Source organism: Amblyraja radiata, chromosome 22 (assembly GCF_010909765.2).
Source record: "Amblyraja radiata isolate CabotCenter1 chromosome 22, sAmbRad1.1.pri, whole genome shotgun sequence".
NCBI lineage: Eukaryota > Metazoa > Chordata > Chondrichthyes > Rajiformes > Rajidae > Amblyraja > Amblyraja radiata.
Window position 1 is genome coordinate 25,445,312 of NC_045977.1, and position 22,169 is coordinate 25,467,480.

At 44.0% G+C, this 22,169-nt stretch overlaps 1 protein-coding gene across 2 annotated transcripts in view; it reads right to left on the reverse strand.

Moving 5' to 3' along the window:
- The window catches only part of usp22 (ubiquitin specific peptidase 22), a 103,545-nt gene extending 81,725 nt beyond the window's left edge, over nucleotides 1-21,820 (reverse strand). The window contains exon 1 of one of the 2 annotated variants that reach the window (XM_033040775.1): nucleotides 21,475-21,820. In XM_033040775.1, coding sequence (XP_032896666.1) covers nucleotides 21,475-21,594 — 120 coding nt within the window. In that variant the 5' untranslated portion in view covers nucleotides 21,595-21,820. The remainder of the gene's footprint in view (nucleotides 1-21,474) is intronic. The other variant, XM_033040774.1, reaches the window with a different exon arrangement.
- Nucleotides 21,821-22,169: the final 349 nt, after the last annotated feature.

The following is a 22,169-nucleotide window of genomic DNA, read 5'->3' on the forward strand; positions in this document are numbered from 1 at the left end:
TATTTGCCTCTGTACTACACAATTTGAGATTTGTAATAGAAAAAAAATCACATGTGGTTAAAGTACACATTGTCAGATTTTTGTCACATTTTAGTTTCACCATGTAGAAATTACAGCTGTGTTTATACAGTCCCCCCATTTCAGGGCACCATAATGTTTGGGACACATGGCTTCAGTCATTTGTAATTGCTCAGGTGTGTTTAATTGCCTCCTTAATGCAGGTATAAGAGAGCTCTCAGCACCTAGTCTTTCCTCCAGACTTTCCATCACCTTTGGAAACTTTTATTGCTGTTTATCAATACGAGGACCAAAATTGTGCCAATGAAAGTCAAAGAAGCCATTGTGATACAGAGAAACAAGAATAAAACTGTTAGAGACATCAGCCAAACCTTAGGCTTACCAATATCAACTGCAAGTAAAATCATTAAGAAGAAAGAGAACACTGGTGAGCTTACTAATCGCAATGGGACTGGCAGGCCAAGGAAGACCTCCACAGCTGATGACAGAAGATTTCTCTCTATAATAAAGAGAAATCCTCAAACACCTGTCCGACAAATGAGAAATACTCTTCAGGAGTGGATTTGTCAATGACCACTATCGACAGAAGACCTCATGAACACTGCAAGATGCAAACCATTGGTTTGCTGCAAAAATAAGATGGCCAAGTTACAGTTTGCCAAGAAGTACTTAAAAGAGCAACCACAGTTCTGGAAAAAGGTCTTGTGGACAGATGAGATGAAGATTAATTTATATCAGAGTGATGGCAAGAGCAAAGTATGGAGGAGAGAAGGAACTGCCTAAGATCCAAAGCATACCACCTCATCTATCAAACACTGTGGCGGGGGTGTAAAGGCCTGGGCATGTATGGCTGCTGAAGGAACTGGCTCACTTATCTTCATTGATAATACAACTGCTGATGGCAACAGCATAATGAATTCTACTGTGTATAGACACATCCTATCTGCTCCTTCAAACAAATGCATCAAAACTCATTGGCCGGCGGTTCATTCTACAGCGACAATGATCCCAAACATACTGCTAAAGCAACAAAGGAGTTTTTCCAAAGCTAAAAACCAGTAAATTCTTGAGTGGCCAAGTCAATCATCCGATCTGAACCGAATTGATCATGCCTTTCACATGCTGAAGACAAAACTGAAGGGGACTAGTCCCCAAAATAAACATAAGCTAAAGATGGCTGCAATACAAGCCTGGCAGAGCATCACCAGAGAAGACACCCAGATGTTCATGAATCAGACTTCAAGCAGTCATAGCATGCAAAGGATATGCAACAAAATACTAAATATGACTACTTTCATTTACATGAGATTGCTGTGTCCCAAACATTATGGCGCCCTGAAATGGGTGACTACGTATAAACACAGCTGTAATTTCTACATGGTGAAACCAAAATGTATAAAAATGGCCTTTATTAAAACCTGACAATGTGCACTTTAACCACATGTGATTTCTTCTATTACAAATCTCAAATTGTGGAGCACAGAGGCAAATAAATAAATGGGTCATTGTCGCAAATATTATGGAGGGCACTGTATATTGTAAATAATTGTGTCCCCAGCGCCGTGCTCTGCGACACTCCACTCGCCACTGCCTGCCATTCTGACAGGAACCTATTTATTCCTACTGTTTCCTGTCTGCCAATCAATTCTCTATCCATGTCAATACCCTACCCCCAATACCATGTTCTAATTTTGCCCACTGATCTCCTGTGTGGGACCTTATCAAAGGCTTTCTAAAAGTCCAGATACACTACATCCACTGGCTCTCCTTCATCCATTTTACTCGTTTCACCATCAAAAAATTCCAGAAGATTAGTCAAACAGGATTTCCCCTCCATAAACCCATGCTGACTTGGACCAATCCTTTTACTGCTATCCAAGTGTGCCATTATTACTGCTAATGTCAGGCTAACTGGTCTATAATTCCCCGTTTTCTCTCTCGCTCCTTTCTTGAAAAGTGGGATAACATTAGCAACCCTCCAATCCACAGGAACTGATCCTGAATGTATTGAACATTGGAAAGTAATCACCAATGCGTCAACGACTTCTCGAGCCATCTCCCTGATGCGGACCATCAGGCCCTGGGGATTTATCAGCCTTCAGTCCCATCAGTCTACCCAATACTATTTCTCTCCTTATGAAAATTTCTTCCAGTTCCTGTCGCCCTAGATCCTCTGTCCTCTAGTACATCTGGAAGATTGCTTCTGTCTTCACTGAAGACAGAACCAAAGTACCTGTTCAACTCTTCTGCCATTTCCTTGTTCCCCATAATAATTTCACCTGTTTCTGCCTTCAAGGGACCCACATTTGTCTTTACTAATCTTTTTCTCTTAACATACCTGAAGAAGCTTTTACTATCCTTCTTTATATTTTTGGCGAGCTTACCTTCACATCTTTTCACCCCGTATTGCCCTTTTTGTTACCTTCTGATGTCCTTTGAAAGTTTCCCAAATCTCTAGCTTCCCGCTACTGTTTGCAATGTTATACACCTTTTCTTTTAGTTTTATACTGTGCGTAACTTCCCTTGTCAGCAACGGTTGCCTATTACTCCCTGTAGAATCTTTCCTCCTCTTGATTGAAATGATCCTGCATCTTCTGGATTATGCCCAGAAATTCCTGCCAATGGTGTTCCACCGTCATTCCTGCTGGGATCCTTTTCCAGTTGACCTTGGCTAGCTCCTCTCTCACGCCTTCATAGTCCCCTTTGTTCAACTGCAACACTGACTTCTGATTTAGCCTTCTCCCTCTCAAATTGCAGATTAAAACTCGTTGTATTACGGTCACTACCTCCTAGCGGTTCCCTTACCTTGAGTTCCCTTATTAGACATCACTAAATCCAGAATTGCCTTCTCGCTGGTCGGCTCCAATACAAGCTGCTCTAAGAATCCATCTCGGAGGCACTCTACAAACTCTTTCTTGGGGTTCAGAACCAACCTGATTTTCCCAGTCTACCTGCATATTGAAATTTCCCATAACCACAGTGGCATTACCTTTGTTACATGCCAATTTTAATTCCTGCTGCAACTTGCACCCTATATCCAGGCTACTGTTTGGGGGCCTGTAGATAATTCCCATTAGTGTCTTCTTACCGTTACAATTCCTCAATTCTATCGACAGCGACTCTACATCATCAGCCCCTTGCAAAGGACTGAATTTCATTCCTCACCAACAGAGCTACCCCATCTCCTCTGCCCACCTGCCTGTCCTTTCTATAGGACGTATAACCCTGAATATTCAGTTCCCAACCCCAATCCTCCTGCAGCCACGTCTCTGTAATCCCCGCAATGTCATAACTACCAATCTCTAACTGCGCCCCAAGCTCATCCACCTTACATCTTACACTTCACGCATTCATATATAATACTTTTAATCCATTACTCACCTCACCTTTCACATAGATTCCAATTTCACTTGGCCATACTCTCCTATCCCTTTGTGACCTTTCTGTCCCGTTAATTCTGGTGTCTTTATAAACTTTTCCTATACTCTTTCCCTTAAACTCTATCCTTGTATTTCCAATTTGTCTCTCCCCCCCCCCCCCCCAACTATTTAGTTTAAACCCACCCGTGTAACAGTGGAAAATCTGCCTGCCAGAATGCTGGTCCCCCGCCTGTTAAGGTGCAACCCGTCCCTTTTGTACAATTCACCCATACCCCAAAACAAACCCGAATGGTCTAAGAATCTAAATCCCTGCCCCCTGCACCAGCTCCTCAGCCACACATTCAGATCCCCTGTCTCCCTGTTCCTGCCCTCACCAGCACGAGGTACTGGAAGCAAACCGGAAATAACCACCCAGGAGGTCCAGCTTTTTAGCCTTCTTCCGAGCTCTCTAAAGTCACGCTGCAGATTCTCTTTACACCTTTTACCGACATCATGTGTGCTGATATGTACTACCACTTCTGGCTCCCCCCTTCTCCCTCGATTATGCCCTGCAATCAGTCAGTGATGTCCTGGACCCTGGCACCAGGGAGGCAACACATTATCCTTGAATCCCGCCTGTTGCCGCAGAAACCCCAGTCTGTGCCTCTCAATATGGAGTCCCCTACTACCACGGCTCTGCCTGATGTCTGTCTCTTCGGCTTTGCCTCAGCGCCACATTTTGACTCGCAGACCTGTCCGCCGCTCAGACTGGCAATGTCTTCTATCCCAACAGCTTCCAAGAGGGTGTACCTGTTTTCAAGAGGTACAAACGGTCCTTCATGAGCTGAACCTGGACACACTTTCCACAGTTGTTGCAGCCAGAGGCACCAGCAGTATCCCTGACCTCCCACATCCTGCAAGCATCTCACTGAATCAGCTTGCCTGTCATTTCTTCACTGCGTCTCGCCCTCGCCAACTTTTGGCGTATTCTCCTCACCTCAGCCTCCTTGCCGAAGACTCTCGAACCAAAGACTCTCGAACCAAAGACTCTCGAACCAAAGACTCTCGAACCAAAGACTCGCACTTTTCTCACAAGGCACCTTGAAGGTATGTGTTGCAGCCGGGCCCCGACCAGTTTATAAATCACCCGCTCCTGAAAAAACACTGAAAAACTCAGATTACCTTCTCAGCCAATCCCCGCACTCACTCCTTCACCTCCTCTTCTCTGCCGACCTTGAAGGTCCCGAAACATCACCTGTCCATTTTCCTCTACACAAATGCTGCCTGACCTGCTGAATTCCTCCAACAATTTATTTTCCACAAGATTTCAGCATCTGCATTCTCTTGTGTCCCCATTTAACAATCAACATTATTAACATTGTTTTACACAGTAAAGATCCTGATGGGTAGAGCAAGAATCACAATGACCAGAAACTCAACTAGATGAGCCACATATATACTCTTGCAACAATAGCAGGTCAGAGCCTTGGGATACACCAGCAGGGGGAATGGAACTGCTGCTTTAAAATAAAAAAAATAGCATATCGTGGCAAAGACGAGTAAGGAGATAATTGTAAATATCATCTCGCATTTTGAATTGCTATTTTTTTACTGGTGTATATATTATACTGGACATTTTTTAGTGCCTGTAGCTGATGAAAACAAAATCATATTCAGATCTTGCCATTCTGTTATGGCAAATGAAGGACACTAAACAATTGCTGTAGAAGGAAATCATGCTGCTCGATGTTGCATGGAAGTATCCCCTGTTTTCCTTACAAATTATTTACATCCAGATTTCCATTGAAAATTATGAAGAAAAAAAAATTCTGAAAAAAGGAAACTCCCTATTCAACATCTGAGCCTCTGACCCAATTCAAAATGAACTTAAAACACTAATTCATTCTTAGGGAAGTGAAAGCACCACAAAATCTCAAACTAACTGCCTCTGTCCATATCAAGATATCTACTTCCAGTTTTGTGTGCAAAATATAACTAGCTGAAAGCAAATGGTATGCCTTGATGGTATTTTGAAAAATAACATTTATCCCATCTTTCTTGTCCTTCATCACACATTTTACTGGAGCTATACATTTTAATCAAATATAAAGAATCATACAGCAGCCTGCATATACCACGTGTTTTGCCAAATCAACATTTCTTCCTTGGACTTGAAAATACTGTAGCATTCTGCATATTCTATTCATGTCAATGTTTAGGATCAACTTTAAAAACTTCCATAACAATTACATCTGGAAATTGTAAACATCCAAGAATGGCATACCATGCATGAATGCCAAAATGCTATTTCAGGGTCCACAAATAAGGTTTAAATAGAAAAAGGAAAAACAGGGGGTGAAAGCCTCCACATAAATAACATTGTTAAATACACCACCAGAAGTGAATTTTATCTTTCAGGAGTGAAGGGCCACTAGAATCTCCTCCCCCTGATAGGCAATAACAATGTATATTTGTGGATGAAGCCACTAACTGTTGAGTTCAGCATCAAGATGGCCGCGACGGCGGCCGCTGCAGGAAACAAGGTACCAGGAAGCAGATTGGAGTCTCATCTCCAGTGCCCTCAAAATCCCACTGTATGCGACAAGGTCGGCTGCGAGAGGCCCGGGGCATGAAGACTAAATGGTGGCAGGGTGAAGCGAAGGAAGATGATTCGCTGGTCGACATGTCCAGATCAAGGTTATCATGGAGTGGACCTAGAGGCCCTGCAGCAGCCTGGGGATCAAATGGATCAATTGGCACCACTCCAGGTAGCAAAGTGCACGTCAGATGTGGCCTGCAGTGATGGAGGATACCAACAACTTCACTTGGCCAGGCTGACCCTGCAATGCCACCAGGACACTGGACTTTTCTGGTAAAGTTAAGAACTCTACAGTTATAACAAAATGGACTTGAATCGTGAAAAATGGCACCAAAACATAGCGACTCTTGTATACGGTCTCAGTATACTTATTCCTATAAACTTGTACCTAACTAAGATTATACACATATAGTAATACTGTTACTAACTTTATTATCAAACAGTGAAATTCCTTTCGGTATAAAGTACTGTTGAACCATTAAGTTTTACTATTTCAGCAGGAATTACATCTTCTTCCGGGGCCTCGTTATGTAACTTGGAATACGGTCTTGGACTTATCGGTCAAGAGGCATGGTATGCATCTGCAATACTTACTCACTATTACTGCCGCCACCTCACCCCAACCCCACTGCCACCCCACAACACCACCTGGCTGTAATTTGGAGCATATCGCACACGTTTCTTTGTCATCCTCAGTAGACACAAAATGCTGGATTAATTCAGCAGGACAGGCAGCATCTCGGAGAGAAAGAATGGGAAATGCTGCCCGTCCCGCTGAGCTACTCCAGCATTTTGTGTCTCCCTTAGATTTAAACCAGCATCTACAGTTCTTTCCTACACTCTTTGTCATCCTCCATCAGCACCAGTAACAAGGAGACGCAAGGAACTGCAGATGCTGGAATCTTGAGCAAAACAAAAAGTGCCAACCCGAAATGTCATCTATCCATTCCCTCCATAGATGCTGCCTGACCCACTGAGTTCCTCCAGCACTTTGTGCTTTAGTGCCTGTAATAACTCATTTTCTACATAATTTCCAGCCACTATCAATCAGATATTCTCTTTGTCTTTCCCTTGGCTTCCCCACCTTTTGTCACAGATATTTCCTTCTGCAGCCGTAGTCACATATTTTGTCCTTCCAAGTTTCATTGGTCTTTTGTATGCAAAACATTAACTTTAACACTTTAACATGAACACTTTCCACTGATGTTGCCCAATCTGTTGGTTGTATCCAACATATTTTATTTTTGTTTCAACATCCCAAGGATATCAAAAGTATTTAGCCAACTATACAATGAAATTCTGCTATCCCCAAACCTAGACACCTTAATGGGCTTGTCATGCAGACAGCCTTTAAATATGAAAAATGCAATGGTAAATGTGCAAGATAAAACAAAATTATTTTATGAAATATATAAGGGAATGCTGTAAATCAAATAAAGGCATACAATACTGGAAATGATCTGCAATCAAGCAACATTCGCTGAGTAAGAAATATTGCAATTGTTAATAATCCACATCATCTGAACTGAATAAAGTTGAAGTTATGTAGAGTGATTTGTGAAAGTCGGGTGGATATATAGTTGTGACTGTTGCTAGTTGCTCAAAGCAGGTCCCGCTTCTTCCCAAATCCCCACTCATGCTGTTTAATAGTGTAAATAGCTGAGCATAAATGTATGATGGGAGAATCAAAAGGGGCACGAGACAGAAAGTAGGTTGCAAAGAAGGTGGGAAAATGGGATTGATGGATTTGGCTCTGAAAGCAAGCATAGTAGCACACAAAGACCACGTCATAATAAAATAACATGCCATGATGGGATTAGAAGTATCACAGCTGTAAATAAAAAGTTGGGTGGTTGGGGAAATAAAAAGATAAATGACAACATAAAAATTAGTTCAGTAAGGCAAGAAAAAAAGTGAAATCATCGGTCACAAGTTACCCAGTGAAGCACACCAAAAACTTGCAATTACTCTGCAGGTATTTTAGAAAATCAATGCAACATTTGTGCACATTGCTGAATAGAGTGTCCAAGTAAATGCAAATCAGACCCATTTAGTTCCTCCTCACTGCTAACAAATACCAGGAATTCACGATGACACCAGTTCTGGCAAAACCTCATCGCTCCCACCCATGTTCTGTCAAATATCATCCATGGGAATTCCAAATTACACGTCTGAAACAGCTCCCTCAAAGCAGCAAACACCCAAGATTGTACTTTCAGGAGTACACTTTGCAGATCAAAATTCCAGATATCAAATTCAATTTAACCTCAGATGATCTAATTCAGCATGTGCCCCATATTCTCCTCCCTCAAACGATGAGGTTTCTGTTATCACATCTCTTTATATTCTCCCAGATTTACACAGTTCCTCAACCCAACACATTGCTGCCTAAACCATTCTATGAAACAGAATAGCCTTTACGTAGGTTTATCTCATAACAAGCTCCTGCCCATGGATCATCCTGATGTTCTGTTGAAAGTGAGAGCTGTCAGAAGGCATGTGTGGCTGGCATAAAGCTGGGGAAAGCTGATACCTACATCTTAGTAAAATAAAACACTGCTCCTGGACTGTGCCAAAACAGGTCAGGGGTGAATCACCAACGATCCGATTCCTTCCTGCTACATGTTCTCCACTTTTACAAAGAAATGAACAAAATAAAGCATTCTCAAGCAAAGAAAAATGTAGAGGGAAAAATTAACCCCCCATTACCAGTTATAAATCAAAATCACAATACCGTGATTAGAATTTGAATGAGTATTTCCTGTAAATCTTCGAGCCTAGCCCCATTCCCTAAATGTAATCACAATTATATGTAATAATGACAATGTTTCATCCTCATAAGGATATTTTATTTAGCAGAAATAAATTGATAAACCAGGACCTTCCAACATAGTTTTAATCAAATACATCAGACAATAATAAGACTCATAGCAGCAGAATTGTAAAGAATTGCCAAAAATTTGAAACCACCAACCTGAAATTCATCCACATACACCTACAAGAACTTGGGTGAGATGGGCAAGAACCTGCAGCTTCTCCCATCTAATTCTATGTGAATTCTGGTGACAGAAAGAGGTGACAGATGCTAACATATGTATCATTCAGCTCACCCATAACTTAAGGGTCTGCATAAGTCTGGGACTTGTTTGCTTGGAAATAGATAAACACCAGAACTTATTTTCTGAACTGCTGGCCCAAAAATAATTGATTTTGTGGACAACAATCCTCAAGGACCATACAACAAAACAGAGCTGATAAAGTCTCAACTCCAGCATTTTGCGTCTATCACTTCATTCCTTTTATTTTCCCACTAAACGCATTTACAAATCATGTGCATCTTGAATTTTTTTTTTAATGCTGTACCAAAAGAAATCCAGAAAATAGCAGCAATGCAGTTAGCAGACTTTTAGAAGAAAATCAAGAGTTGGGAGTCAGTGAAGGGTAAAAAATATCAAAATTATAAACTATCACACAGCCTCCAGAGATAAGCAAAGTGCAAGACACATTTCATCTTTTCGCTCTCCCTTTATTCCCAAGAGTTATATAATGATTATTCTGACTCAGATACAGAAAAGTCTGCAACTCAATGCCTGAAGAGTAATTCCAACCATAAAGACAGCAACTCCTCAAATGAACTACATTCATAGCTAGCTGAATTCCAAAAGTGCCCCAATCAACCACCAAGGCTCTGTGGTAACAGGGCATCTCCTTGCAGGGAGAGAGTGCAGATTCCAGAAAGAGGGCAGAAGGTAAGAGAAGCAGGAAAGAGGACAAATGAGAAAGTGGGGGGAACTCCATAATAGCTGTGTTCCTTTTGCAGGTTTGAGGAAGACCGAGCCACTGCGACAAACAGGAGATCACCACCACCACCATGTGGTCAAGACTGGGCTGCAGTAAGAAGCCCAAGAGAGCCAGTGCCTCTACTGAGGCTAAGACTGAATGACTGGGGCAAGCCTGAGATGCCAGTGCCCCATCCTGCCCTCGGACAACAGCCACACACAGAGGAAAGGACTGAGCCGCCAGGACAAGCAGAGATCGCCAGCGCCACAGCACATGTGCCCCGACAATGAGGGACAGCGCCCCCATACAGTCCTTGGCATTCTTGTCACCGTAGATAAAACATATCATGCACGTCTACTGTACTGCAAATGACTGTGTGATCACTGCCGAACCCGGCTTCAACGACGGCCCCACAGTTTTCACGCTTGTAAAGCGAGAGGGATGTAAGAGGTGGCGCTTACTCCACTAATCAAGGATAACGTCACTGCAGCTCTGACAGATATTATAGCTTGTCAACTGAGCAATATGGGTAGTGCAGAAAAGTAAGAAAGGTGCAATCACTAATGGGATTGTACTATAACTGCCCCAATAACCAACAGGAGATAGATGAACAGATAAATAGACAGCTTACAGAAAGATGCAACTGCAACAGGATTTGTCAGTTTGTGAATTTAACTTTCCCAATATTGACTGGGACTTGGTGCATAAGGCGTAGGTAGGTGAAGCAGAATTTGTTATGTGTATCCTAGGAGGGTTTCCCCAAAGCAGTATGTGGATAATCCAACGTGAGGTGGGACCATAGTTGGCCCGGTATTCCTGGTGATGGACACAAAATGCTGGAGTAACTCAGCTGGTCTCTGGAGAAAAAAGAAAAAACCGACATTTTAGATGAGAAACCTTCTTTAAACTGAAAGTAGAGAGGGGGGGGGGGGGGGGGGGGGGGTGGGAAATAAACTGCAGGTGAGAAAAGACCTGACCAAATCAGGGTCGGCAACAGATGACCTCAGGAAGGGTGGAGTCTATAATGGCAGATTGTAGGTTGCAAAAGGTGTCATAACGAGAGGGATACAAGGATGACTAGGGTGGGGGAAGGGTTGAGAGAGGGGAGGGGAGGGGAGGGGAGGGAATGTAGGAGTAACTTGAAATGAGAGAGAACAAGAGATCGTTCTGCTGGGTTACAAACAGCACAAGCAAAATATGAGGTGCTATTCCTCCAATTTGCATGGTGCCTCACTATGACAGTGGAGGAGGCCCAGGACACAAAGGTATGGGAATGGGATGAGACAGTATGAGGACAGGTGTTGCATCTCATGTGGTTGTATGGGAAAGCCCCTGGGGAAGTGGTGGTTTGGATCGGAAGGGATGAGTGAACCAGGGAGTTGCAGAGGGAACGGTCTCTGAGGAAAGCAGAAAGGGGCGGATATGGAAAGATATGATCAGTGGTGGGATCCCAATGGAGGTGACAAAAAAGTAAGAGGGGGACGTGTTGATGGGGCGAAAGGCGAGGACTAGCAGGACTCTGTCCCATTTGTGACTGGGAGGCGAGGGCAAGAGAGGAACTACGGGATACCGAGGAGACGCGTGAGGAATAAATCCCCAGGGTCTGATGGGATATATCCCACGTTCTGATAAAAAGCAAGAGAGATTGCATGGACCTTGACAAAGATGTTTGCAATTTCACCAGCCACAGGCAAGGTCCCAGAAGACCAGAGAGTAACCAGTTATTTTGTTTAAAAAGGGAAGTAGAGTGAATCCACAGAATTATAGGCCATTGAGCCTCACATCAGTGGTAAGGAAGCTATTGCAGAGGGTTCTTCAGGACAGGATTGGCTCCCATGTGTAAGGGAATGGGCTAATTAGGGACAGTCAGCATGGCTTTGTACACAGTAAGTCGTGTCTTACTAATATGATAGTGTTACAAGATGACAAAGGCAAATAATGAGGCAGAGGATGTTGTCTATAAGAGTTATAGGAATGCAATTCATGATGTTCCCCATGATAGAGTGATCCAGGAGATTAAAATGCACAGGATTCACAAAGACCTAGTGATATGGACACAGAACCGTCTAGCTCATAGAAGACGGAGTGCTGTGACGGAAGAATGTTATTTTGGCTGAAGATCTGTGACTAGTAGAGTTCCACAGGGATCTGTGCTGGGACATCTGTAGTTTGTTATGTATAAAATGTTTTGTATGTAAATGTAGATAGATTCGTTTGTTAGTTTGATGAAAATACCAGAATGCTGGAGTTGCAGATCATGGGGAAAGCTGTTAAAGTATACAGCAGGATGCAGACCAACTACAGGAATGGGCAGAATAGTGGCAGATCATGTTTAAATCAAACATGCACTTCGGGAGGTTGAACATAAAAGGAGGGCAAGATTATTAACAGCATTGAAGTCTTGGGGTCCAGCTCCATAGCCACCTGAAATTGGCATTACAAGTAGATAGAATGGTAGAGAAGATGCATGGCATGATTGCCTTCATTGGTTGGGGCATCAAGTCAGGTTGATGTAGGTTGATGTAGACTACGTTTCGAGTTCTGCGTGTAGGCCTGATCACCCCATCACAGAAGGATGTGGTAGCTTTGGAAATGGTGCAGAAGAGGTTTACCAGAATGCTGCCTGGATTAGGGATTTTCAAAGGCAATAAGAGGTTGGACAAACTTGGATTGTTTTCTCCAGAATGGCAGAGGTTGAGGAGAGACATGATAGAAGTGTAAAATTATAAGAAGCATAGACAAGGTAATTCAGTCATAACATTTTTCTCCCCGGGATGGTGGTGGAGTCGCATACAATTATGGCATGCAAGAATGTTTTAGGTAGGAATGTGGATTTCCTGGGAATAGAGGGGTTTGGATCGTGTATAAACAGTTGAGATGTTCATGTTCTATGCTTTCCATGGCTTCACTTTGTGTATGGCTGATCTGGCATCTGTGATGGGTACAGGACCATCTGGCCAACTGAAATAATTTCACTGATTTTCTGTTCAAAACAAGCATTGAGTGCATGGAGCTCATTGGGGAGAGAGGTGAATTGTGGCCAGTGATTCTGCCCAACTTAGTTGTATAGGCCACTATAGCAGGCTAGCCTTGGCACAATCAATACGTGTCACTGAGCCAACATTTAGACATGTTCCATATAGAATTCTGAGCTTTATGATCAATGCTAATCTCCTCTTAAACTTGGGGGAAATTTCTCTCCATACACACCGTTACTGCCTCACCAGAGTATTTCCAGCATTTTCTCGATAAATGTTCACATCTGCATATCTTGGGGTTTTTTTTCAATTCAACTAATCTATGTAGACAAACAAAATAGGGATGCTAGGTAATCTTCCAGACTGGGAATTTTGACATACAAATATCCATTTCTTGCTGTCCTCCTGCCTCAAAGCAATGAAGGGTTCAAAACCAGTCTCAACTTTCCCCACTGTGAACAGCATCAGAAAAAATAGCATTCTCAGAGTCATCCAACAGAGCTGTGATATTCAATATATGCAGCCACTAATCTTTCTTTGGCGGTCACTCAGGATCAAATATGCTTACTTATACTCCATTTCCATTAGTTCTGAAATGACCTCTGAAGCCAATATGGGATTTGCAGACTCATGCCATAGGTAGGGCAGAAGATCCTTGATGGAGCTGTTTGGAATATGACACACTCTTCCACTGATTGCGTTATCCTGGTGTGTATTCCCAATGTGTGAACTTTTGGTGCTCAGTTCTAACTCAAGTCCACCTCCTTTATTTTGAACACAGTCATGGGCCAGGGATTACCAGCAGTGGTTAATTAAGAAATATTTGAAAAGGAATATCCTTAAAATGTATCTCTAATGGGCAGCACGGTGCTGTAGCAGTTGAGCTACTGCCTTGCAGCGCAAAAGACCCGGGTTCAGTCCTGACTACGAGCACTGTTTTACGGAGTTTGTACATTCTCCCTATGATCTGCGTGGGTTTTCTCAGAGATCTTCGGTTTCCTTCCATACTCCAAAGACGTACAGGTTTATATGTTACTTGGCTTGGTATAAATATAAAAATTGCCCCGAGTATTTACAATAGCGTCAGTGTGCGGGGTCACTGGTTGGTGCGGACTCGGTGGGCCGAAGGGCCCGTTTCTGCGCTGTATCTCTAAACTAAAGATTCACACATCACACAACTGTCAATACTATAGGAAATAAACTACCATCATTGTAGTACACAATATTCTAGACAAAAATATGTCTGGGAAATAAACCGTAAGAGGAGAGGGACTAGAACATAGAACAGTACAGGAACGAGCCCTTCAGCCCATGATATTTGTGCCAAACACAATACCAAGTTAAACTGATCTCATCTACTTGTGATCCATATCCCTCTATTCACTGCACATCTATATGGCCATCCAAAACCCCTTAAACATCACTATCGAGTCTGCCTCCACTGCCACTCCTAGCAATACGTTCCAGGCGTCAATCACTCTCTGTAAAAAATCGTGCCCTGCACAACTCCATTAAACCTTACCCTCTTATCTTACAGCTATGCCCTCCAGTGTTGGACATTTCCAATCTCAGAAAAAAGGTTCAGATTGCCTACCGCATCTATGCCTCTCATAATTCTATATACTTCGATCAAGTCCCTCGATCTTCGCACATTCCAGAGAAAACAATCCAAGTCTATCCTACCTCTGTCACCGAAACCCTCTAATCCAGGCAACATTCTGGTAAACCTGTTCAAAAAGGAACTGCAGATGCTGGAATATCGAAGGTACACAAAATTGCTGGAGAAACTCAGCGGGTGCAGCAGCATCTATGGAGCGAAAGAAATAGGCGGCGTTTCGGGCCGAAACCCTTCTTCAGAAACCCTTCGTCTGAAGAAGGGTTTCGGCCCGAAACGTCGCCTATTTCCTTCGCTCCATAGATGCTGCTGCACCCACTGAGTTTCTCCAGCAATTTTGTGTACATTCTGGTAAACCTTTTCTGCACTCTCTCCAAAGGCTCCACATCTGTCCTGTAATGCGTCGACCAGAATTGCATGTAATACACCAAATACAGCCTAACCAAAGTCCTATAGAGCTGCATTGTCACTTTCTGACTCTTGTATTCAATGTCCCTAGCAATGAAGGCAAGCCTACCATATGCCTTCTTTGCCACCCAATCTTCTATTGCTGCCACCTTGGGTGAGCTATAAACTTGGACTTCAAGAACCCTCTGCATATCTATGTTGTTAAGGGTCTTGCCATTAACTATATCTTCCCCTTGCATTCAACCTCCCAAAGTGCATCACCTCAGATTAAACCATGACTAATCAGAAACCAAAGAAGAAATTTATTCATGGAAGCAGGGACCAATTTTAACATACCAAGTGCAATATGGAAAGCCCAGCTATACCCAATAATCAGTATATGACTCAGATGCCTTGCATTCTAGCCTGCTAAGAGACCAAGGGAGGAAACTGCAGAGGTGTTACCTGTATTCTTCCAAGCATCTGTAGAGTCTGAGGTAGTCCCAAAGACTAGATTGGCAATTATTAAATCTGTGTGTTCAAAGGGGGAAATCAAGTAACTTCAGAGCACAATTTGCTTAACCTTCATGGGGAAATTCTAGAAACAATCAGGGACAGAATTAGTGTCACTAAGACAAATGTGCATAGACAAGAGAAACGTGGCATGGTCTTCTGAAAGACAAATTATATCAAACTATCATTGACTTTTTAATTACAAGGGTGGCAAAGTGCATTGTTGAGGAAAATGCAATTAGTGTAACAAGGACTTTCCGAAACACATTTGATAAGGTGTCACATAGTTGACTTGCCATCAAGATTGAAGAGCATGGAATAAGAAAAACTGCAGACTAAGTAACCAGGAACTGCAATAGTAAAAGGCTTTTGGGACAGAATATAAAGTGAAGATTTTCCCCAGGTCAATAACAATACCTCCATGTTTAAAAAATAAATAAAACATGTTAATGATTTGAAAGTATGTGCATGGATTAAATTTCCTCGTTTACAGATGGCTATACGTGTGGAGGATAGAAATAGACAAAGATGATATAGACCGGCTGATGGAATGAGCAAAAATAAAACATTGTATGTCCATAACTGGAGTAGCGTGTCTAGTTCTAGATGCCACACTTAGGGCTGATTCAAAGGTTCCAACGAGTGGAAGGAATTTACTAGAACAATTCAAGCAATGAGGTACTATACTTCTTTGGATACACTATTACTGCTCTTCTACATACAGGAAAGATAATGAGACAATCTGGCGGGAAACATGGCTTTGTATCATGGCATCCATACATTGGCTTTAATGTATAGGGAACGGATGCGAAAGTGGGATAACAGAGCTAGTGACTATTTACCTTATACCTTTATGAGGTCACCCCTCAACCTACTCTACTCCAGGCCAAACAAGCACAACCTATCCAATCTCTCCCCATAACTAAAGTCCACTAATCGAGGCAAAATTCTGATGAATCTCCTCTGCATTCTCTCCAGCACAACAAGAACCTTCCATTAGTGCAGCAACCAGGACTGCACACTATAAACCTTGGTAGACAAAAATGCTGGAGAAACTCAGTGGGTGAGGCAGCATCTATGGAGCAACGGAATGGGTGGCATTTTGGGTCGAGACCCTTTTTCAGACTGCTGTGGGGGTGGGGGGGGGGGGGGCGGGAAGAAGCGGAGACAGTGGGCTGTGGGAGAGTTGGGAAAAGAGGGAGAAAACAAGGACTACCTGAAATTGGAGAAGTCAATGTTCATATCGCTGGGGTGTAAACCACCCAAGCGAAATATGAGGTGCTGCTCCTCCAATTTGCAGCGGGACTCACTCTGGCCACGGAGGAGCCCAGGACAGAAAGGTCGGATTCGGAATGGGAGGGGGAGTTGAAGTGATGCGCCACCAGGAGATCAGGTTGGTTAATGCGAACTGTGCGGAGGTGTTGGGCGATGCGATCGCCAAGCCTAAGCTTGATCTCACCGATGTAGAGCAGTTGACACCTAGAGCAGCGGATGCAATAGATACAATACAATACCGTTTTTTGTCATTTGAACCTCAAATGAAGTTCAAACGAAATTTGGTTTCTGCAGTCATACAACAAGAAAAAAAAAAAACAAAGACACACAATTAACACAAACATCCATCACAGTGAATCTCCTCCTCACGGTGATGGAAGGCAAAGTCATTGTCTCTCCCCGTTTTCCATTTTTCTCCCAATGTTAAAGCCCCCGGCGGGCGATGGCAAGTCCCGCGGCCGTTAAGGCCGCGCCTGACGATGTAAGGCCTTGCTCGTGTCTTGATGTTGGAGCCCCCGGTGGGCGACAGCAAGTCCCACGGCCGTTAAAGCCGCGCCGGACGATGTAAGACCCCACTCTGGGTCGTTTTCAACCCCGTAATTCGGGCGGGAGAAGTTGCCTTTGCGGGAGCTCAGAAAAGCAGTCTCCCACCAGGGACCCACGAGCTCCCGATGTAACCGTCCACCAGGCCTGCGGCTGGAGCCTCCGAAGCTCTGAAGTTGGGTCACAGCCGCACACCACCACAGTTCTCCACGCTCCGAAGCCCTCTGGAGCCCCCGGTTGGAGGCCGCTTCACGGTGCTAGGCCCCAACAACAACGGAGACCCGACAGGGAAAAGATCGGTTCCCCGTACAGGGAAGAGACCCTCCCCCCCACACACATATACACAGCTAAAAACAATATATAAACTACAACCAGACTATACACTCAACAGGACAAACATTTTTTTTAAAAGATAGATGGACTGCAGAGGCCGCTGCCGCGAGACGCCGCCATCTTTACACGATGAGGTTGGAGTAGGTGCAGGTGAACCTCTGCCTCACCTGGAAAGACTTCTTGGGTCCTTGGATGGAGTCGAGGGGGGAAGGTAAAGCGACAAGCATAGCATTTCCTGCGATTGCAAGAGAAAGTACCAGGGGAGGGGGTGGTTTGGGTGGGAAGGGACAAATTGACCAGGGAGTTACGGAGGGAGCGGACTCAGCGGAAAGCCGAAAGAGGGGGGGGGGGGGGGGGGGGAGATGAGAATATGTGGCCAGTGGTGGGATCCCGTTGGAGGTGGCGAAAATGTAGGATTATCTGTTGTGACGGCTGGTAGTGTGGAACGCGAGGACAAGGGGGACTCTGTCCTTGTTACGGGGGGGGGGGGGGGGGGGGGGGGGGGGATGGGGAGTGAGAGCGGAGCTACGAGATATAGAAGAGTCCCTGGTGAGAGCCTCATCTATAGTCAAAAGGGGAACCCCGTTCCCTAAAGAATGAGAACATCTCCGATGCCCTGGTTTGGAACACCTCATCCTGGATGAAAATGTGGCGTAGACGGAGGAATTGGGAGTAGGGGATAGAGTCCTTACAGAAAGCAGGATGGGAAGAAGTGTAGTTCAGATAGCCATGGGAGTCAGTGGGTTTGTAGTAGTTTGTCAGTATTCTGTTACCTGCGATGGAGATAGTGACGTCTAGAAATGGTAGGGAGATGTCGGAAATGGTCCAGGTGAATTTGAGTGCCGGATGGAAGTTAGTGGTGAAATGGATGAAGTCAGTGTGTTCTGCGAGGATGCAGGAGGTAGCACCAGAGCAGTCGTCAATGTAGCGGAGGTAGAGTTCGGGGATAGGGCCAAAGTATGCCTCAAACAAGGATTGTTATAAACCATATGTAGTCTCACCAATATTTTGTAAATGTGTAGGAAGGAACTGCAGATGCTGGTTTATACCAAAGATAGACCCAAAATGCTGGAATAACTCAGCACGTCAGGCAGCATCACTAGAGAAAAGAAGTAGGTCACATTTTGGGTAAGAACCCTTCTTCAGACTGAAAGATAGAAAAGGCTGGAACAAAACAGCACTGGTAAATATGCCATATGCATTCTTTATTGCCTATCAAAAAACAATCCTTCCTCCATTATCATTTGCCTCCTATTACCAAATACACTTCGGATCAGATTAGCCAATTCCTTGGATCCAAGGTGCCTTGACTTTCAGGATCAGCCCACCACTCAGGGCCTTGTCCGTTGCCAAACTAAAGCCCATATAGACAATATCTACTGGCCTGTCTTTTTAATCTTCCTAGTTACTACCTCAAAAAAAAATCAATCGAATGAGGGAGACAAGATTTCCCCACTTACAAAGCTATGTGTCAATACCTAATCAGCCCCTGCCTTTCCAAATCAACATAAATCCTATCCCTTAGCATTGGCTCTAATAATTTCCTTACCACTGACACAAGATTGACCACTGGCCTGTAAATTATCTGGCTTACCTCTGCTGTCCTTCTTAAATAAAAGGGAAACAAATATAGCTATTCCCCACTCTCCTGGCAGCTTAGCTGTGGCTAAGATAGATGCAAAAATCCTTGTCAGTGCCCCAGCAATCTTCTCCCTTGCTACCCACAACAACCTGGATAGATCTCCTTGTATCCTACAACTATCAAAACCTTTTTTATACTACCCTGTTCCAGTATTCATTTGGGACCACGCCCACATTGCCTGGTCCCACATATAGATTCTGCTTTTGGCCTCCCAAGAAGAGCAGCTCTTGCCTCTTGCTCCTTCTAACATTCAAGGAACATCTTGGGATTCTCCTCCATCTCACTTGGTCCTATATTTCCCATCTGACTTTAAAATATTATCTCCAACATATTCAATGTTCCTCAAGAGACTCTCTTGATTCCTGTTGCCTATACCTGCCACATGGTTCCTTCTTTTCTTCCTCAAAACCTACAGAACAAGTTGTTGGGTGGCCTTCATAAAACAATAGTTTTTCCTAAATAGATACTAAACAAATCATAGCAAAATGTACAATCGATATAAAAAAGGAGATAGAAAGGAATTACATTGTGTAGCAAATATAATCACAGAGCAAGTTTAATCATGGAGTACAGTACAAAGCATTCTCTGAACAGACCTGCATCTATAAGGGATGTGGCAGAGAATGCGCAAAGAAAAGGAGGTTTGTGACACATTGTAGGCAAGGCATGATGGGGACACGCGGAGCAGCAGTGATGCTCTCTACACCATGTTTGCACACACCTTGCATGACAAAATTCAATATCCAATTCATGTTTAGATTTTGCCACAATGCAATAAAAATGAAAGTAACCAATAAAGTAATTTATTATTGTCCAGAACGCACATTACTAAAAGCTTTTAATCTTGTATTCAACTGCAAAAATTCAAAAACTATTTCCCCCCTTATTCATTGCTATATTTTTCCTATTCCAAGATTCCAATAGACTATGTTTCAACTTCCTGGTATGTAATACTGAAAAATAACAGATGGTTACCCCTCTTGGTATTAAAAAAAATCATAAAAATTCCATCCAAACGAACCCCAACTGTACAAGAGCAACTATTTTCCTTGAGGCAAATCTTCCTGCATTCACAAACAGATCACTTCTCTACTTTCTGCATTAGCCTTCTGTAATTACATACAAAATGTAGATTAAAAATGTACATTGTGCACAACCTTTTCCATATCCAATCACAAATTAGAGGAACACCCCCCCCCCCCCCCCTCCCCCTCCCTCCCATCCCCCTACAATGCTACCTGAAGATGAAGCCCTGTTACATTCCTTGTTTTCTGCTGCACTACTGTAAACTGATCCCCATGTGAACAATATTCTGGGGCTATCGCATTATTCCTACATCTACCTCACCTGAACATTAAGTTTGACAAATTGTAAAACTGACAAACTTCTCAGCAATCAGTCAGCTTCTTGTCAGACAGACAGAGACTCTAAAATACAAACATCACTAAGACATGAAGTCAATCTTAGTGAATGTTATCAAGTGCAGATTACGTTAATTTTCTTGGGTGTGGTGGGGTATATGTAAATAAGACCAAGTCAGAAGAGCAATTCGCCTTGTGCTAGATCTAATGATCACAAATTGTTTCCTTTGTCTTGCTGGTTACATAAAGTCATCAGTTATAAAATGCACAAAATGGGGCCACACATCCCACCAAGATCACTATTCCATAGAAACTACTTTTAAATAACATCCCACCATTCCAGAAAATATTAGCTCCTCTATAATCAAAAATGTTTCCCAGTACTAATCCCAATTTGACCCTTTTACCAATAAATAAACTTGTCACATTTCAAATTAAAACAATGTTGCAGATTAACCAGTTTCCTATCGTATGCATCACCTTACACATTTTTATCCTTAAAGTTCAGGCGTTTTACACAAAAGATCAGCCATATAGGCCTTTTATTTCACCAGTGAGGGGCGCCCATTCTGCCCACCCCTCAGTGAACGAGGCAAACGGTCCCTCTGCATCTGTCACTTATTGCACATGAAAAAACTCCCCCAGCATCGGTCGATTACTATGAAGTGATAGACTCCACCCATTTCCCTACCTCTTGTAACTCCATCCCTGTTTAACGGGGAGAGGCACCAAATGTACCACTGAATCATTGATAGGGAGGTATCCCGTACATCTGTCCATCACCGGGTCAATAGGAGTTATCCCTACATACCTGGCCATCACTCTGTCAGTCAAAAGGACATCAATACATATTTGCCCATCAGCCTATCGATCCGTGCGCCACTGTAACTCGTTCCAGGTAGGGCTACGCCAGTATCAGTCCCCGTGAGCAGCGACTCTTGTGCCAGTGGCCAAGCCTCCCTCTCCATCACTCACCGGGGTAGAGAAACTGTTCTAACAGGAGAATCCCTAGCCGCATCGAGACCGCCCTCAGCCACAGCCCTTCCCGGCGCGGCCCGGCGCAGCGCTTACCTTCCTCTTCCTGCTCTCCGCAGTCCCGCTCCACACAAAGCACTGGTAAATCACTCGCAGGCTCTGCTTCCAATTGTCCGCCTTAAAACTGTTCACATGGGAGCACCCGGCCGGACTCATGACAGGAGCCGCACCACAAGCACTGCCGCCACCACCGCGCAATCTCGGGCAACAATCTACCCCCGCGCCGCCACCTCCTCCACCGCCACCACCTTCACTTTCCACCCCCAAAGCGCCGCCCGCCGCCGTCGCGGCTCCGATTATTTATATGGAGAAAAGCCCATAGTGTCGGCAAAGGCTGATGGTCGTCAGGCGATAGCGCCGCGGGGGGAGGGGAGCAGACTCGCCGCACTGCCGGAAAATCCGCCCACTCCTTCTATTCTCATTGGCCCAGCGCCAACTCCCTTCTGCCCAGACGCACAGCTGATTGGCCGCAGACCCGTCCGTCAACTGTCCGTCCAGGTGAGCTCTGAGTTTCGGGAGGAGGAGTCCAACTGGCAGTGTCGCCGGAAGTACCGACCAGACACTTCCCCATTGGACAATCCCCTTTCCTTTTCGTTTAACTACCTCTTCGATTGGCTAGTGACCTGTCCATCATCGGCTGGTTCCGGCATATGGGACGGGGCAGTTGGATTTGAATTGGACTGGTGCGTTCTTTCCGGTTCCTGGCGACAGGGTTTCCTGTAAATGGAAAG